Source organism: Ochotona curzoniae, unplaced genomic scaffold, assembly GCF_017591425.1.
Source record: "Ochotona curzoniae isolate NIBS_2020 unplaced genomic scaffold, NIBS_Ocur_1.0 contig_2688, whole genome shotgun sequence".
Lineage (NCBI taxonomy): Eukaryota > Metazoa > Chordata > Mammalia > Lagomorpha > Ochotonidae > Ochotona > Ochotona curzoniae.
Window position 1 is genome coordinate 15,405,203 of NW_024465553.1, and position 18,681 is coordinate 15,423,883.

An 18,681-nucleotide genomic window follows, 5' to 3' on the forward strand; every position below is an offset into this window, starting at 1 on the left:
TCATTGGTCCATCTTCAAACGCATAGAAATAACTTCCTTGTCATTTAGAGTTCATTCATAAGTGCATAACCGTTAGAAATATGAATGTAATAATCTAATCCGGTATGTGTGGTTCACTACAGAGATTTGACCTTGCTCAGGTGTGGTGGTCTGTATAAGGGAGTCATCTTCATGCCTTGTGGTGGAGCTTAAATCCATAAGGCAGGCAGAGGCAAAGGGAAGATGGATATAAAACGAGAATGAGTAGATGCTAGGATGTTCTGTTGGAGAACCTGGTGGCCTTAGTCATGAACCTGAAAAACTCCTATCCCAAAATCTCTCTTGTGGCTTACCCTAAACGAGAAATAGACAAAGAAGGGCAGTCTATGCAGTTAACTGTGCTGCGTGCGTTGTGCTGATCTGGGAGGTTTTTAGTTCCTCTTTCCTTTGGAACAGGAAGCATCACTCAATGCGAGGTTGAGCACCCCACTGTTTCAGTTTAAAGAGGTGCTTCTTCAGGAGGAAGGAAACAAAGAAATGAACCATTCATCCCACCCACCTTCACACCTTGACGGTTCCATCTGTAATCAGAGGTTCACATAGACATGCATTCCTCTCAGCTATGTGAACAATATAAAAAATAATTTTTAAAGAAGTATTTCTTGCCAATTCAAGTGCTGCAGACTGTTTTCAGAGAGACTGAGTGTGGTAAATACCCTCCTATTCAGGGGTTTAAGAAGCCAGACATTAGTCATGTATAAGTATTATATAATTCCATTTATTTTTCTAAAATGTATTTTATTATTTGAAAGGCACATAGAGAGTGACAAAGACAAGGAAAGCGAGGGGAAGAGAGATCTACCGTCTGCTGGTTTACTTCCCTTATCAGCCAGACGTGGCTGAAGCTGGGGACCAGGAACTCCAACTCCCCACGTGAGTAGCAGGAACCCTAATCAAACCCTCCTCTGCTGCTTCCCCAGGCACATCAGCAGGGAGCCAGATCAGAAGTACAACAGCAAGGACTTGAACCTGAACCCCAACCTGGGATGCTTGTGTCATAGGTGGGGCCTAACTTACTGTACCACTGTGGTGACCCCTCTGTGATTCCATTTCTGTGAAATAATCTAAACTAGGTAAATCCATAGACAGAAGATTATGTTTTCACGGGCTGGGAGTGAGAAAGGAGATCCTTTTGAAAAGTGAGAAAAGTTTTAGAACTAGCTGAAGAGTGTTTGCATGACATTTTTTTTTTAACAGTATCTTTTTTTTTTAATAAATCTTTTTTTTTTAAGATTTATTTTATTTTTATCACTAAGTCAGATATACAGAAAGAGGAGAGTCAGAGAGGAAGACCTTTCATCCAATGATTCATTCCCCAAGTGAGCACAACGGCCGATGCTATGCCGATCCGAAGCCAGGATCCAGGAACTTCTTCTGAGTATCCCACACGGGTGCAGGGTCCCAAAGCTTTGGACCATCCTCAACTGCTTTCCCAGGCCACAAGCAGGTAGCTGGATGGAAAGTGGAGCTACTAGGGTTAGAACTGGTGCCTATATGGGATCCCAATGCATTCAAGGTGAAGACTTTTGCCACTAGGCCACTACTCCAGTCCCAGTATCTTTTTTTTTTAAAGACCTTGCTTAGTTTTTATTTAAAAAAAATTTTTTAAACATTTGTTTTGTTTTTATTGGAAACGCAGATATACAGAGAGTAGGAGAGACAGAGATCTTCCATCCGTTGGTTCACTCCCCAAGCAGCCACAATGGCTGGAGCTGTGCTGATCCAAAGCCAGGAGCCTCTTCCACCAGGTCTCCCATGTGGGTGTAGGGTCCAGAGCTTTGGGCCATCCTCGGTTACTTTCCCAGGCCACAAGCAGGGAGCTGGATGGGAAGCAGTTTGCCAGGATTAGAACCTGTGCCCATATGGGATTCTGGTGCGTTTAAGGCAAGGACTTTAGCTTCTAGGCTACCACGCCAGGCCCTGCATGATATTCTTAATGTATGACTGAATTGTTCACTTTAAAGTAGCTAATTTTGGAGGACCAGCCTTATTACATAGTGTGTTAAACCACTGCTTGTGATTCCAGCATCCCAAATCAGAGTACAGGTTCAAGTTCTGGCAGCACTGCTTTGAATCTGTCTTCCAGTGATCTACCTGGGAAGGCAATAGAGAGATGACAGCTCAAGTAGCTGGGTCCCGTGCAGGAAGCCAGGGTAGAGTTCTTGGCTTCTGGCTTTAGCTGGGCCCAGCCCTGGCTACCGTTTATACCCATCTGAGGAGTGAGACAGTGGAGAGAAGGATCTTTCAAATTCTCTGTTGCCTTTTGAATGAATGAATGAATAAACTAATAACGTTTTTTTTTTTAAAGATTATTTTTATTGAAAAGGCAGACTTAAAAGGAAAAGCAGAGACTGAAAGAAAGGTCTTCCATCCACTGGTTCACTGTCCCAATTGGCCACAACAGTTGATGCTGAGCTGATCCAAAGCCAAGAGCCAGGAGCTTCTGGGTTTCCCACGTGGGTGCAGGGCCTTGGGCTGTCCTCAACTGCTTTCCCAGGCAACAAGCAGGAAGTTGAATGGGAAGTGGAGCAGCCAGGATACAAACTGGCACTCACATGGGGTTCTGGTGCATGCAAGGTGAGGATTTTGGCCACTAGGCTATGATTCTGGGCCCATTAGATAACTTTTAAAAGAAATGAAGTAACTTGGGCCCGGCGCGGTGGCGCAAGTGGTTAAGTCCTCGCCTTGCACGCCCGGGATCCCATATGGGCGCCGGTTCTAATCCCGGCAGCCCCGCTTCCCTTCCAGCTCCCTGCCTGTGGCCTGGGAAAGCAGTTGAGGACGGCCCAAAGCTTTGGGACCCTGCACCCGCGTGGGAAACCCGGAAGAGGCTCCTGGCTTCGGATCGGCATAGTATCGGCCCGTTGCGGCTCACTTGGGGAGTGAATCATCGGATGGAAGATCTTCCTCTCTGTCTCTCCTCTCTGTATATCCGCCTTTCCAATAAAAAAAAAATAATAAAAATAAATCTTTAAAAAAAAAAAGAAATGAAGTAACTAGTAATAGCCAAACTGGGGGGCAAATATTGTGGTACAGCTGATTTAGCCACTGATGATGATGGCTGCATCCCATGGCGGAGTACATGAGCTGTTGTACACTTTCTAACCCCTTACTAATGTGCTTGAGAGGCAGCAGATGATGACCTGTGTACCTGGGCCCCACCATCTTCATGGGAGACCTGAATGGGAGTTCTTGGTTCCTGGTATTGGCCTGGCACAGCCCTGACTTTAGCAGGCTGTTTGAGGAGTTAGAAACTAGAAAATGTCTCTCCCTCTCTGTCTTTCATATTAATGAAACGGTTAATTTTTTGCTATGTGAATTTTCCCTCAGCATTTAAGAAAAAAAAAGCAATAGTTAACAAGGAAGTTACTAAGATGAATGTATTTGAATCCTGATCTCAGCCTTGCCATTACTATAAAATTGATTATAACTTTCTTGAGTAGAAGGAGTTAGAATTCAAGAACCACTTAAATCTGTTTGAGAGTCGAATTGTCATATAAGTACCACGCGCTAACCAATTGCACAACTGGAGCCCCTGAGAGTTGAATTGTTAAGAAAAAAAGCTTGGAGATACTGAATTTTTATAAAGATTTATGAAGACAGAGAACTCTTCCATTTGTTGATTCACTTTACGAATGGACACAATGTGAAATTCTAATTATTAAGGGGAGCAAAAAGCCTAGAGACACTGAATATTTATAAAGATTTATTTTTATTTGAAAGGCAAACTTAGAGAAAGATCTTCCATCTATTGATTCACTCCTCAAACAGTGCAGTGACAGAGCTAAACCAATTGGAAGCCAGAAGCCAGGAGCTTTTTGCAGGTCTCCCATGTGTGTGCAGGTTCCCAAGGTAGTGGGCAATTCCTACTGCTTTCCCAGGCTCATCAGGAGAGAGCTAGATCTGAAGTAAAGCAGCTAGGACCTGAATCGGTGCCCACAGGGGATGCTGGCACTTGCAGGTGAAAGATTAGCTTGTTGAGTAAAAGCCATGTGTGGCCTCATGTTCAAGTCAGGAATCCTGTAGGTAGCCTGTCCCCTTTTAGATTCAGAGACAGTCATCTGGTTGCTAAGGTGTCACAATGACAACATTCTTGAGTAATTCTCTGAAATGTGATTCTTACCTGCCAGGACCTGGAGGACTGAGAAGAGCGCGTCGTCTCTGTGTGGGGTAGGAGATGTTCAGCGGATGGTTTCTGCATCTCCAGCTTATATTCTAAAATATCAGATGTCTCTGCTGTAGACAAGGGGCCAGTTATAATTCACACTTTTCCCTATGGGCAACAGTGTAGTCTAAGGGAAGAATTGCTTTGGAATGTGGTCCTATGTGTTCATTCCTATTTTGGAAACCTAGAGGGATTGTAAGGGAGTTGGCCCCAGAATACCTGTGGAGCCCGTGGTCGTGTAAATCCACTTCTTGGAAGAATGCCTGTAGCCTGTGAGGAGAGCTATGACCTTGGGTTTCTGCTCAGATTTCATAAATCCAGGGAACAACAACCTGAACCACCAAGTTCAGAATCTGAAAGGGGAGGTGCTGAAGGCCATGGCCATGTGTGCTTATAACCTGGGTGTCCATGCTCTCATCTTCTATACAGCACCTCTGTAGACCCCCTCTTCTCCCATGATAGGAAGCCAATTTGATTAGTATCTGTCCCTGCAGGAGATGATGGCTTGAAGATGGACATGCTAGAGGACCTGGAGTCCCTGCAGTTTGAGTCTGGGGTTTCAGAGGAAGACCGTTCCTGGCTGTATTTGCAGGGCCGTTCTCGTGGCCTGACAATCGAAGCCTGTGCCCATGCAGTCTTCTTGTGCAAACTAGTCCATACTTTGAGGTAAGATAGGTGTGTGTGATAGATAATCTCACTGCTGACAAGTCAGATGTTAACAGATCAATGTGACAACCACTCCTGGTCTCAAAGGGCCAGGGAAGTCCAACTGTGGCTCTCATTGGTGGTGGATGAGTAGTGATTGCCTTTCAGTGGGTGGATGGACTTAGTAATTGTTCACCCATATAGTCACTTTTTGGGACCGTGAGCTTGCCATCCTTGACTGCTGCTGACTAACCTTTCCTTGTGTCTTGGCTGCCTCTGAGATCAGTCCTCTCTCTGGAAGCTGGTCTGATGGTGAAATGGTTTGCCACAGGGAAGCTACATGGTATTCTGCAGTCCCTGTAGCCAAATGACTTGTTTGAAAACAGGAATCTTAATTTGGGGTTTCTGATACCGTTCTTGGAGGTGGCTTTAGAACAGAAGTAAAAAGTTTGTGGGGGAGCCACTTACTAGAGTTAGGCTCCTGGATTCTGTTATTTTGGGCCTCTCCTGAGCATAAGTTATCTGACTTTACTTCTTCTTTTTTTTCTTTTTTAAGATTTATTTGTTTCATTGGAAAGGCAGATTACAGAGAGGAGGAGAGACAGAGAGGTAGACCTTCCATCCGATGACTCACTCCCCAAGTGACTACAACAGCTGGTGCTGTGCCGATCCAAAGCCAGGAGCCAGGAACTTCTTTCTGGGTCTCCCACGTAGGTGCAGGCAGACCGTCCTCAACTGCCTTCCCAGGCCACAAGCAGGCATCTGGATGGGAAGTGGATCTGCCAGGATTAGAACAGGTGACCGTATGGGATCCTGGCACATTCAAGGCGATGACCTTAACCATTAAGCTATTGCACCGGGCCCTGACTTCTTTACTTCTAAGTTTGTTTGTTTCTCTGATATCAGATTAACTCCTGGACCAGATCTGATTTAAAAGTGTGTGTAGATATGTGTATCCAGGGAGGCAGGCTGTGAGTGAAAAGGTTGATTGGTTTACTGATGATGCAAAAACGCTTCGTTTGTACTCAAGGTGACTGGTGAAAAACCAATGGATGCAACATCCAGGAGGCATTTTATGTTTAGAAGGATCAGGCAAGAAGAGAATCTTTTTTTTTTTTAAGATTTATTTATTTTTATTACAAAGTCAGATATACAGAGAGGAGGAGAGACAGAGAGGAAGATCTTCCGTCCGATGATTCACTTCCCAAGTGAGTGCAACAGCCGGTGCTGTGTCGATCCGAAGCCGGGTACCAAGAACTTCTTTCTAGGTTTCCCACTCGGGTGCAGGGTCCCAAAGCCTTGGGCCGTCCTCAACTGCTTTCCCAGGCCACAAGCAGGAAGCTGGATGGGAAGTGGAGCTGCCGGGATTAGAACTGGTGTCATATGGGATCCTGGCGTGTTCAAGGTGAGGACTTTAGCCATTAGACCACGCCACCAGGCCCAGAAGAGAATTTTTAACTCGAATATGGCTTGTGTTGCTTATGGAAAGCTTAGAGAATTTTTTAAGATTTATTTATTTTGGGGGCCCAGCATGGTAGCCTAATGGCTAAAATCCTACTTTGCTTTCTCCAGGATCACATATGGGTGCCAGTTCTAATCCTGGCTGCTCTACTTTCCAGTCAACTCTCTGCTTGTAGTGTGGGAATGCAGTAGAGGATGGCCCAAAGCCTTGGGATCCTGTATCTATACAGGAGACCTGGAAGAAGCTACTGGCTCCTGACTATGGATCAGCTCAGCTCTGGCCATTGTGGCTACTTGGGGAGTGAACAAGCAGATGGAAGATCTTTTCCTCTGTCTCTCCTTCTCTCTGTAAGTCTGACTTTCCAATAAAAGAATAATAATGACAGATAAAATAAATCTTAAAAAAAGATTTATTTATTTTTATTAGGAAGTCAGATTTACAAAGAGAGCCAGAGAGGAAGATCTTCACCTGTTAGTGAAGACAGCAGAGAACAGCTCAAACACTTCAGTCCCTGCCACCACCTGGGAGCCCAGGATAGCATTCTTGGCTCCTGACTTCATCCTGGCCCAACCTTAGCTATTGTAGGTATTTGGGGGAAATGAATCAGTAGATGGAAGATCTGTCTTCACATATCTATCTGCTTTTTAAATTAAAAAAAAAAAATTGAAAACCAACAATGTATGGTGAAAGAAAAGCCCTTATGAGAACTCCAGGAGCCAGTTAAGTTCAGATTGTGAACCAATATTTTTCTCTCTGTCACTGTGCCTTTGAAATAAATAAATCTTTAAAAAGTAACTAAAAAACAGCAAAATACATGTTGTAGACAGCAAAATATGCTTTTCTAAAAATGTTTTAAACAAGTTTTGAAAAGGCTTATGCTTTAGTTTCTGGAAAGTTTATTCAGGGGGTGCATTTCTTTCCCTAGTGATGCTGGGTACCCAGCACATGACCAAATGCCTCAGAATTGCTGCAGGTGCCACCCAGTTTCCTCATGTGATGGAGTGGTAAGTGCCAGAGGTTGACAGGAAGAGCAGGAGTATGTGCATATATTCTTGTATAAGCCTGTCTTTCCCTTCTGCAGAGAAACCTTAAATGGGAATCAAAGTATCGGAGGCATCACACCTGCATCACTGAACGTGGCTGCTGATGAACACGAAGAGCTAAAGGTGGGCATCATTGGAGGTGGCCATCTCGGGAAGCAGCTGGCTCGCGCGCTGCTGCAGCTCGTCCCTCTCCCCGCTGAGAGACTGCGGATCTCCACTCGGAGGCCAGAGGCCCTGGGTGAGGAGTAGCGTGTGATGTAAAGAGGGCTCAGCGATGCTGGGGAGGCTTGATGAAGCCGTCTTGAAAGCATTCCTTCAGAGAGGAACCTTGGGATGCAGCACGCTGGGTTTTTAGCTCGCTAACCTGTACAGAAACTGCAGTGATGGCTTTTAAACTCAGGTCTTCAGACAACTTGCCTGTCACTCACATGTTCTCTGTCCATCTTTCTCCCCGCACTCTTCCTGGCGAATGGCCTCACTGGGTCTCTGGTACGGGGATGCTTTCCACACAGACCTAAATCTTCCTACTGGGTCAGAAAGTTACTCAGAATCCTTCCATTGTGAAATCAAATCATTAAAATGCTGGGCAGGACAGAGAACATGCGCCCAAGGGATTTCCAGGGAAGATGCAAGTGTTTTGGTCTGGAAAGAAGTGTGAGTGACATGGGTGTATGCCTTTGTCAGTGTGCTTCAAATCTGTGTGTGGTGTTGGAGGGAAGTTACACTTCAGGGGGTGGGCATGGTGGGGCAGCACTTTACACCTCTTCTTGGGGTGCTTATCCCATATCAGAGGGCCAGGGAAGAAGTTATGCCTGGGCTTCCCAAACAGTTTTTCTTTTTAATTTTTATTAAAATTTTTTTTTCTTTCAAAGATTTTTATTTATTTATTAATTTTACTTGAAAGATTTAGAGAGAGAGATTTTCTGTCCTCTGGCTCATTCCCCAAATGGCTGTAAAGGCAGAGCAGAGACAGGCTGAAGCCAGGGAACAAGGAGCTTCATCTGGGTCTCCCACATGGATGCAGTGGCCTAAGGACTAGGACCAGCCTCTGTTGCTTTCCCAGGTACATTAACAGTGAGCTGGACTGGACATGAGGCACCCAGAGCATGAACCTGTGCCGGAATAGGATGCTGGCATTACATGTGATAGCTCAACCACTGTGCTGGACCCTTTATTATTATTATTGTTATTATTATTAAAATGTGTTTATTTTTATTGGAAAGTCAGATTTATAGAGAGAAGAAGAGATTGAGAGAAAGATCCTCCATCTGCTGATCCATTCCCAAAGTGGCTACAGTGGATGGAGCTAAGCCGATCCAAAGCCAAAGAGCCAGGAGCTTCTTCCAGGTCTCCTATATAGATACAGGATTCCAAGGCTTTGGGCTGTCCTCGACTGCTTTCCCAGGCCACAAGCAGACAAGCAGGGAGCTGGAAAGGAAGTGGAGCAGCCAGGATACGAAACAGTGCTCATATAGGATCCCAGCACAAGTAAGACTAGGACTTTAGCCACTAGGCTATAACACCAGGGTCCCCCTTTTTATTCTTTGGGAAGCAATATATTTATTAGTATGAGAATTACAGCTTAAAAAATTTTTTTAAAAAAATTCATTGTATTTAAAGGCAGAGAGAGAGACATGGAAACAGAGATGGAGAACTTGCATCTGCTGATTTACTCCCCAAATACCTGCAATAGCCAGAGCATGTGGGAATATTTTCTGATCCATTGGATAACAGGACTTGGATGAGTTTACTGGGATAAAACAGTGACCTTTGTCTTCTATTAGGTGGTGGTCCATCACACTGTTTCACTCTGCTTTCCTTTAACCTGTACAGCTGAATTCAAGAAACAGGGGGTCCGGTGCTCCTACCACAACACTGGTCTGGTGAGCTGGGCCAATGTGGTGTTCCTCTGCTGCCTGCCATCTCAGCTGCCTAACATCTGCATAGAGATTCAAAACAGCCTTGACAAGTCCTGCATTGTGCTCAGCTTTGTGGCTGCTGTCCCACTACCCAGGTATCTTTTTAGGATGAGAACAGACCTGGCAGAACTGTCCCAGTGTCTCAGACCTCGGTCTCTCCTGCTTCACAATCCCCTCCCTCTTGGAGTTAGTCATTCCCAGTAATGAGGAGAAGCAGAGGGACCCAGCCAACCTTTCTCCTTTTGTTTTCTCAATTTTCCCATGATCAGCATGGATAGTTGGAAGATTTTTATGCTGTGCAGATGTTCCCAGACTGCATTAGAACATTGCCTCCCGCCACTTAAAGCTGAATACTATTCCCATCAAAGACAAGGGAAACCACTAGTCAACAACATTGAAAGTTATATAAAGTATGTGTCCAGTCTTATTTTGATGGCCCTGGTTTCTAGCCCAGTATAGCATTCAGTGAGTGGTAGGTAGAAGAAAAAACAGTCCAAACAAATTACTGCCTGCAGCACAGACCTGGAGGTGTATTGCCTCTGAGCAATGTTTGTAGGGAAGTCTGTTGCTGGAGTTAAGTATAATGTCTTTTTTAAATTTTTGATAATTTTTACATGTTGATTAGGGTGATAAGGGTCAAGGGCTACAGGAAAGTGGGTGAGATCACCACTTCCACATTCTCTTTCTTTCTTTCCTGTGTCTGGGGAAAGAGGGAAGATAAGCAGAGAAGCCACAGCCAGCCTCCCAAATGCCTCTGCACCCTGGGTCCCTAATGCTCTGAGGGTTCTGCTCAAGAGGTTTCTATAGTTCAACACTTCTGAGTTACTGCCAGTCTCAACACTCCAAGCATGATGAAATCCACCTAGAGTCCACCTAGAGTCTCCATTTGCCCAGATATTCACTGCCAACACTTTGCTGGGGTGGATGCTCAATTTGCTTTGTCCTCCATCTTCTGTTGTGGTACCAAGTGTTCTCTGCAGATTCCATTGTAGTGCCATGTCTTCCATGTGCACTGTTCTGTGTAAGCCACTGAGGAGGCCCAGCTCTGACACATGCACTCCATGTTCAGACCATGGCACCTGCAATTCTCTCCATGGTTGGGGTTCTAAATTTAGTCATTCAGTTGGGAGTATCCCCAAAGAATCTTGATGTGGGGTGATCCCAGACTTGATTCTTTGTGTGCCTGGCAATACAGGGTCTGATTCAGTCTGTTGCCCAAATCAGCTTATTCATATGCTGGTAGTTGCAATTGCTGGGTCAGTTCTGTGTTCAGCCCTGTCTTCTACACAAACCTATGGGCGTTGCAGTCAGCGTGATCCTGCGTACCACACACCACCTTCACATACGCCAATGGGATTTGAAGCCTAGTCAGAGATACCCACAATAACTCCCACAAGGCCTGTTCCCTGCCCTGGTTCCTGTGCTTGCCAGTATATACATCAGACTGGTCCTGTTTGTCGCACATCCCATTCATACATGTCAATGGGCATTGAAGCCTAGTTCAACCCAACCAAGTCCCAGTCCTGGTTCTCATGCTCACCAGTGGGAGTGGCAATCCAAGAGAGAGGTAGCCACTGTTTCCCTACTAGGCCCACTTCTACTCCCAGATCTTGCACTTTCCAGATAGTTCTATAGCTTACCTTGACAGAATTTGGAACCCCCTCCTGCCCATGCCAGCATCTGCCAACTGATGCTGTGGCAAAGCCAAGCCAACCCACACCCCCACTCTGACTTATGCACCAGAAGGAACAGTCAACCCAGCATGGCTTTCCCCTGATCCAACATGAGACCAGCAGTTATCATAGCCCTGCCTGGCCTGGTCTGCCCCCATCCCAACTCACACTCACCAGGGGAGTGGTGGTCTAGCAGGGAACTCCTTGCATCCCCCCTACCAGGTTCACCTGCTCCTCCCTGGGTCTCACATGTGCTGGTTGGGTGCTGTGGCCCAGTCTGGCATGGCCCGCCTCGTCTTGCCTTGGTATTTGCCAGTGGGTGCTGTAGCCTGGCCGGGCCCAGCCCACTCCCAGTTCCAGCTCACACTAGTGGGGGCTTCAGCCTAGCCTAGCCCAGCCAGGCTCGCAGTCCTAACCTTCATGTGAACTGGCTTGAGCTGCGATGCAACCCGGCCCAACCCACACTCTATTCTGGTGCTCAGATTCATCAGTGGGTGATATGAACTGGCCAAACTCAGCTTACCCCAGCCTGCACCAAATGTATGCTGGTGGGTACCGTTCCCTAGCCTAGTCTGGGCTGCTCCCTATTGTTCTTGCATTCACCTGTAGGGACTGTGTCCTGACAGAGGAGTTCCCCAAGTTCCTCTATCAGAACCTCTCCCAATGTCAGATCTCACGCGCATAGGTGGGTCCATGAGCCAGCCCTATTTAGTCCACCTTGTGTCTTTTTTTTTTTAAAGATTTATTTTTATTGGAAAGGTGGACATACAGAGAGGAAGACCTTCTGTCCGATGATTCACTCCCCAAGTGAGTGCAACGGCCGATGCTATGCCAATCCGAAGCCAGGAGCCTCTTCCAGGTCTCCCACGTGGGTGCAGGGTCCCAAAGTTTTGGGCCGTCCTCGACTGCTTTTCCAGGCCACAGGCAGGGAACTGGATGGGAAGCGTGGCTTCCAGGATTAGAACTGGAGCCCATATAGGATCCCGGGCGTGCAAGGCGAGGACCTTAACCACTGCGCCACCGCGCCGGGCCCCACCTCGTGTCTTAACAGGAACAGTGGCCTTACCTGACCAACCCTCACCCATTCTGGTTTTAACTGTTGGGTGTTACAGCCCAGCCAAGCCTGATCCACACTCAAGACAAATCTCACATGGCTTAGCAGGGGCAGGGACCTAACCCAGCCTGTCCTACACCTACGCTGGTTCTCATGATCACCAGTGGGTGCTGGAGTCTAGCCCAGTCTGTTGCATCCCAGACACAGTCCAGACTTGTGCCTAGGTATATTGCAGCCATGTCCACACCAAATAGCAGCCCCCACTCTGGCATTCACACTCACCAGTGGGAACTACAACTTAGCCAGGGTGACCCCTTTGCTCCCCAACCAGGCATGTCCCTAGCCACAGAACTTGTGTGTGCCAGTGGTTACTCTGATCCAGCTTGGCATAATCCCTCACCTGTCTTGGTCTTTGCCTTTGGATGCTGTAGCCTGGCCTGGCCCAGCTGACCCCCAGTCACAACTCTTGCTGGTAGGTGCTGCAACCTGACCCTACTCAGTCAGCTCCCATCCCTGACTCATGCAAACCAGTAGGTGTGACAGCCTAGCCCAGCATGACCTGTGTTTCAACCTGGCTTCTGCACTTGCAGGTAAGCTAAGGCTTGCTTGGCTCTGTCCGGTCTGCCCCCTTCCAAAACCAACCCACACAAGCTATCTTGCCTAGCTTGCCTGACCTGCAGGCCTAGACCATGTGCTTACCAGCTGGAGCTATGACCCGCTAGGTCTACTCTCATGCCATTGGGTGCTAGGCCCTTGCCTGGCTTAGCCTGCGTTTCCATCTTGGCCTTGTATGAACTGGTGATTGTAGTGTCCCAGCCCGCCCCACATCCTGTTATAGGATGCACATGCAGGTGCTACAACTTGGACCTGCCAAGACTATTCTTCGTCCCTATACCTGTGAGTTTGGCAGATTCCACGGTCACACCCAGCTCAGCCCATCACCTCCCCAACTCTTGAGCTAACCAGCAGGACTTGTATTTCCACAGTGTTTGGCTCACATATCCCCCACAGAATCTACCCCCAGACCTGTTTCTTCTGTATGCTGGTTCATGACATGACCCTGCCTAACATGACCTATCCCCTGTTCCAACATTCAGTCTGGTACTGTGATATAGCCCTGCTAGACAGGCTCCCAGCCCTAGCTTTCATGTCGACTGGTGTGTGGTGGCCAGCAATATTCCATGCTAACAAGCCCTACTCAGGACTCCCATGTGGACTGGTGTATCAATCTGACCCATACAGATCTTCTAGACTCTCCCCTCCATACCACCAGGTCTCAGTCCCTTCACATACCTGCAAGTACAATGGCCCTGTCATTGGAAGTACACATACATTCCTAACGTAAATGTACAGTGGCCTTATCCACAGATGTCCCTAGGGTGTAATTCCTAACCCCAAAACCCCAAGACGGTGGGCAGCCAGTGGGTGAAGCCCGACATCAGTTGGCACTGTGGCCGCTTGCAAGCCCTGAATTCGCCAAGTGCTTAGCAGCAGTGACTGGGGCTAGGGCCCCAAGCATTGAATCTGGTCTGGCTTAGATGCTCCCAGCAGCCACCACGCTGCCGGGAAGTCTGTCCATCCAAGCCTTGAGGACGAAATTCTAAGCATAATGTCTTCCAGTCCTGGTACTACACAACATGTCTTGGTGGTTTTATTTCCAGATTGAAGTTACTGCTGAACAAGACCAGTATCTTGAGGCCTCAGTATCAATATCATCATCCTAAAGATTCTGTGAGAATCTGGGGCTCCCATAAGGAAATCATAGCTGCACTCCAAGATCCTGAGATTCTTCAGGCTACTTGCCCCTACAGTCTTTCTGGTAATGGTTAACTCCGACACTCCATTGAAAGTCATCTTCCCTTTGGCCTGTTGTCTATTGTTACCTTATGCAGTCTCTCCCTCTTTCTCTCTTTCTGTTTATCTCTCTCTGGGTACATGCGTTGGGTATAAAGACTTGACACATTGTGAACTATTTTAGTGCTGTATGGGAAGTGTTAGATGGATATTAAAAAATTCTTAATATTGAATTATTATTAATATTGAATATTATTGAATATTCAATCCTGATTGTTTCCTGGATGTTGTTGAAGAGAGCTGTGATTTTGTTTTGTGGCTTTTAATTTAAGGGGATGTATAGTAACTGTGTAATGGAGACTATCATATCCAGATATGAGGATATAATGCAATATGCATTTCTACTTCCAAATCAAAGATGCACTTACAATGAAACTGTTAAATTTCTCTCCCAATAGGATGGTGGACTCTACAATTGTCCATGCTCACAATGATGGACTTAGGACTGTTAATGAAGAACTCTACTATTGTAATAATATAGATTTGAGAGGATTTGGGGAGGAGGTAAGGGTAATCCCAGGGCCTATGGAATTGTATCATAAAATGATAATAATAAAAAAATGAAAAAAATACAGTGACAAAAGCCTATCTGAAAAAAGTAGAGGTATATGCTGTACTATATCTTCACTTAACAGTATAGTTGCCTTCATTATAAAATTCCTCTAGATAAATATATGTAAATACATGCTTACCAAAAAAAATAAAAATAAACTTGATTATTTGGTTCCTTTGAGGATGAACTAGAAATGACCAGCAGAGAAGAGAAAGCTCACTTAATGTAGTATCTGGGACTGAAATAGCTGGTCCTCATTCTAATCTTGTTCCTTCTCCTCTTTGGCAAGGAAAACTCTACAGACATCTTGGTTGTTAGCAATATCTTCATTAGTCCTATCTTTTGTCATAGCCAATACATGATCTTGTGTGTGTGTATGTGTGTGTTTGTGGTTTTATTTGAGATTTATTTAGTTGAAAGGCAGTGTAGGGCCCGGCGCGGTGGCGCAGTGGTTAAGGTCCTCGCCTTGCATGCCCAGGATCCCACATGGGCGCCAGTTCTATCCCGGCAGCCCTGCTTCCCATTCAGCTCCCTGCCTGTGGCCCGGGAAAGCAGTCGAGGACGGCCCAAGGCTTTGGAACCCTGCACCCGCGTGGGAGACCCGGAAGACGCTCCTGGCTTCGGATCGGCATAACATCGGGCGTTGCGCTCACTTGGGGAGTGAATCATCGGACGGAAGATCTTCCTCTCTGTCTCTCCTCTCTTTATATCCGCCTTTCCAATAAAAAATAATAAAAATAAATCTTTAAAAAAAAATAAATCTTTAAAAAAAAAAGGCAGTGTAGCAGAAAGAGAAAGAGATCTTCCATGCACTGCTTCACTCCCCAAATGGTCATGAAGGTCAGGGCTGGAACAAGTTGAAGCCAGAAACCAGAAACTCCTCCCTGGATGTCCCACATGGGTGGCAAGAGTTCAAGTATTTGGTCTGTCTTCTGCTGCCTCCCAGGCATAGCAGCAGAGACTTGAACTATTGTTCCAATAAGATGCTGGCACTGCAAGCCATGGCTTAACCTGTGGCATTGCAAAACACTGGCCCATGGAACATGTCACTACGAGGAAACAGGACTTCAGGTCATGGGACAGAAAGCGCTTGATCATCACAAGTTTTGTTTTCTCAGTCTGTGTTAGGAAAAAGGTGGCTGCTGCTGAAATCGGGGGGTTTGCCCCAGTGTTTCTACAACTGCTAACTGGTGTTTGCCTTTTTGATGTGCAGGGGGAATTAGCCTCAATATCAAATGGTTGGAGGGAGTGTTCTATGCAGCCCTAAACATCTGCACAGAGAAAAGCGTGGCCCACTCAAAAACAATGCTACTTATGAATGAACTATTTTTGTCTGCGCACTATGAAGAATGTGGGAAAGACACAAGATCTTGCCCCAAGTTTCAGTTAACAGACGTTGTCAACAAAGACTATGTCAAGAACTTGTCTGGGAATAGGTAAGTTGCCTCCTGCATTCTCAGGACATGCTTTCCCTTTGCTGTTTCGCCTTCTCTTTAACCACTGGTAAAAGTAATACATTTGTGTAAAACTACCATCTAGTGCAAAAATAAATGCCTACTTGTGCCTCCCAAATCTCATTTTTATAGATTTTTTTATCTCTAGGTGTTTTTTTTAAAGATTTATTTTTTTATTGCAAAATCAGATACATAGAGAGGAAGAGAGACAGAGAAGAAGATCTTCCCTCTGATGATTCACTCCCCAAGTGGCCACAAAGGCTGGTGCTGTGCCAGTCCAAAACCAGGAGCCAGGAGCTTTTCTGGGTCTCCCACATGGGTGCAGGGTCCCAAGGCTTTGGGCCATCCTTGACTGCTTTCTTAGGCCACAAGCAGGGAGCTGGGTGGGAAGTGAGGCCACCAGGATTAGAACCGGCACCCATATGGGATCCCGGTGCATTCAAGGTGAGGACTGTAGACACTAGGCCACTGTGCTGGGCCCGAAGCATCATATTATTATGATATGCATCTGTATCTCTTTCTATATGCTTGGGGTTAGAAATGTGGGATATAGTATATTTTTACTTGCTACTAGGGGCTTCAAAAATATGAATAATGCATATCATTTTTAAGAATAAAAAGATGATTCTTTTCATCTTACTCACAAGGCAGAGCAACATGCAGAGAGGGAGGGGAAAGCGGCAGGGAGGGGAGAGGGCTTCCATCTGTTTTACTCTCATAATACCCTCCCTGTATGGTCAGTGTTTGGGTATGCTCAAGCTTACCCAAGGTCCAAGTTTAGAATCCGTCTTGAGTCTCCCACATGGGTGGTCCATTCACTTGAACCATTATCTGTTGCCTCCCAGGATGCATTAGCAGAGAGCTGGATGAGAAGTGAAGGTGCCAGGGGCCCAGCATGATGGCTCAGTGGCTAAATCCTCACCTTGTACGCAGCTACTCTAGGATCCCATATAGGTGCTGGTTTGTGTTCCAGCTGCTCCACTCCCATCCAGCTCCCCCACTTGTAGCCTTGAAAAGCAGCAGAGAGTGGCCCAAAGTCTTGGGACCCTCTATGCACATGGGAGACCTGGAGGAAGCCAACCATCTGGCGAGTGAACCAGTGGATAGAAGATTTTTCTGTCTCTCCTTCTGTCTGTAAATTTGCCATTCCAATAAAAATAAACAAATATAAAGAAATGGATTCCTTGGAACCGCCTACATAGTTGATTTTATCATCTATAAATAGGGCCAAGTTTTATTTCTTTCTTCCAACCTGCACGTCTTTCTTTCCTTGTCTTAGTGCACTGCACTTGATGCACTTATTAGCTGTAACTTCTAACACAGTGTTGAATAAAAGTGGGGAAAATTAATAATTTTGCTGTACTTCTGGTCTTTTTAGTTATATGAAAACCTATCTGAGGGTTTTTATTTGAATTACTCTGTAGGTTAATATTTAACATTGTCCTATTTGCATTTGCCCATTAACTTTTATTCATTTCCCTGCACAGCTAAGGGAGGGTATCTTAGCAGTTAGATCTTTTCTTTACCTAAATTACATGATGCTGTTATGTATATTCCTTGTCAATTCAAGGAAGATATATACTGAAAATAGGATGTTGATGACAATTTTATAATCATTCTCTAATTATGACTTCCTCTGCAATTAGAGAAAGTTAATCAAAGTGTAGAAAATTACCGTAACTGCATTTAAGTCCATACATTGAATACTTCCAGCTGAACTTCTCATTTATGAACTTTATTTAGGTGGATTTTCCAAGTGGAACATAGGTAACTTTATTAGAGGAAGAGTTTAATAGCAAACCAGGTGTACTAAAGAGACATTAAAAAATCATGGTATTTATTTTGTTTTCACTGCAGGCCTTTCCCCTGGTTTGAGCTGACTACTGTGCAGCTCCGGGAAACTCCCTTTAGCCTGTGTGTCTCCTCCAGTGCTGCCATCCAGGACCACCTTACTCAGCTGTACTGTAACTCACTTGGCATCTTGTCAACCAAAGACCAGCCAACGGCTTCCACAGACTTCCCAGCCCAGTAAGAGATACCAGGAAGCAAAACTGTTTCCCCTTAAGGTTTGTTTACCAACACGTGTAGTCACGTGACTGCATTGGGCTTGAAAATTGTGGTGATGGCTCTTGAAAATGTAAAATAAAATAAGAGATTCTATACATCAGTATACTTGGTTGTCTACCTTTTAGAAACAAGTGGGACAAAAACTATAAAAAACTACAACCTAACTATACCTAACCTACCCTACCTATAACCTAACACACTTAGGTAAGCTACTTCCCAGAAAGCTTTGTTAATATGAATTCCCTTCTTGTTTTTTTTTTTTTTAAATATGCTTTCAAAGGTAGAGTGGCAGAGACAAAAGAGAGACAGAGATCAGTCTTTTCTCAGCTGCTTCACTCCCCAGATGGTCACAGTGGCAGGGCTAGACCAAGCCCAAGCCAGGAGTCAGAAACTCGTCTGGGTCTTCCACTTGGGCAGCAAGGACCCAAGACCTGAGCTATCTTCCCCTGCCTTCCCAAGTGCATTAGATGGGAGCTAGACTAGTGATGGAGCAGGGGACTTGGAGGGGCACTCCAAATGGGGTGTGCCACAGCATCAGTTCCCAAATTACTTCTCCTCAGAAAGCTAAATTCAACAAATTTCAAGGCTATTATTTGACAGTTATATACTGACTTGATTATCCTGTACTAGTATGGAGCAGGAAAATGATAATTTGAGTCACCTAACATTTTGGGTAGAGAAATAAATATATGGTAAATAATCTTTATTATCATATTTAATAATTATGTCAGTTATGCTTGACTGGTTTTTCCG

General features: G+C 45.5%; 2 protein-coding genes across 4 annotated transcripts in view; both read left to right on the plus strand.

Moving 5' to 3' along the window:
• The window catches only part of VIPAS39 (VPS33B interacting protein, apical-basolateral polarity regulator, spe-39 homolog), a 33,495-nt gene extending 29,286 nt beyond the window's left edge, over positions 1–4,209 (plus strand). The window contains exons 20-21 of one of the 3 annotated variants that reach the window (XR_005883326.1): positions 960–1,112; positions 4,170–4,209. Coding sequence is in view for 1 of the 3 variants with exons in the window: in XM_040975237.1 (XP_040831171.1) it covers positions 960–1,040 (81 nt within the window). In the remaining 2 variants the exon portion in view is untranslated. Of the gene's footprint in view, positions 1–959; positions 1,273–4,169 lie in introns of those variants that run through there. The other 2 variants (XR_005883327.1, XM_040975237.1) reach the window with 2 other exon arrangements.
• NOXRED1 (NADP dependent oxidoreductase domain containing 1) overlaps positions 4,170–18,681 on the plus strand; it is a 41,326-nt gene continuing 26,814 nt past the window's right edge. Inside the window, exons 1-7 of the mRNA XM_040975240.1 lie at positions 4,170–4,209; positions 4,699–4,870; positions 7,393–7,592; positions 9,188–9,368; positions 13,662–13,819; positions 15,621–15,843; positions 17,719–17,927. Of these exons, the coding sequence (XP_040831174.1) occupies positions 4,716–4,870; positions 7,393–7,592; positions 9,188–9,368; positions 13,662–13,819; positions 15,621–15,843; positions 17,719–17,893 (1,092 nt within the window). The 5' untranslated portion in view covers positions 4,170–4,209; positions 4,699–4,715 and the 3' untranslated portion in view covers positions 17,894–17,927. The remainder of the gene's footprint in view (positions 4,210–4,698; positions 4,871–7,392; positions 7,593–9,187; positions 9,369–13,661; positions 13,820–15,620; positions 15,844–17,718; positions 17,928–18,681) is intronic.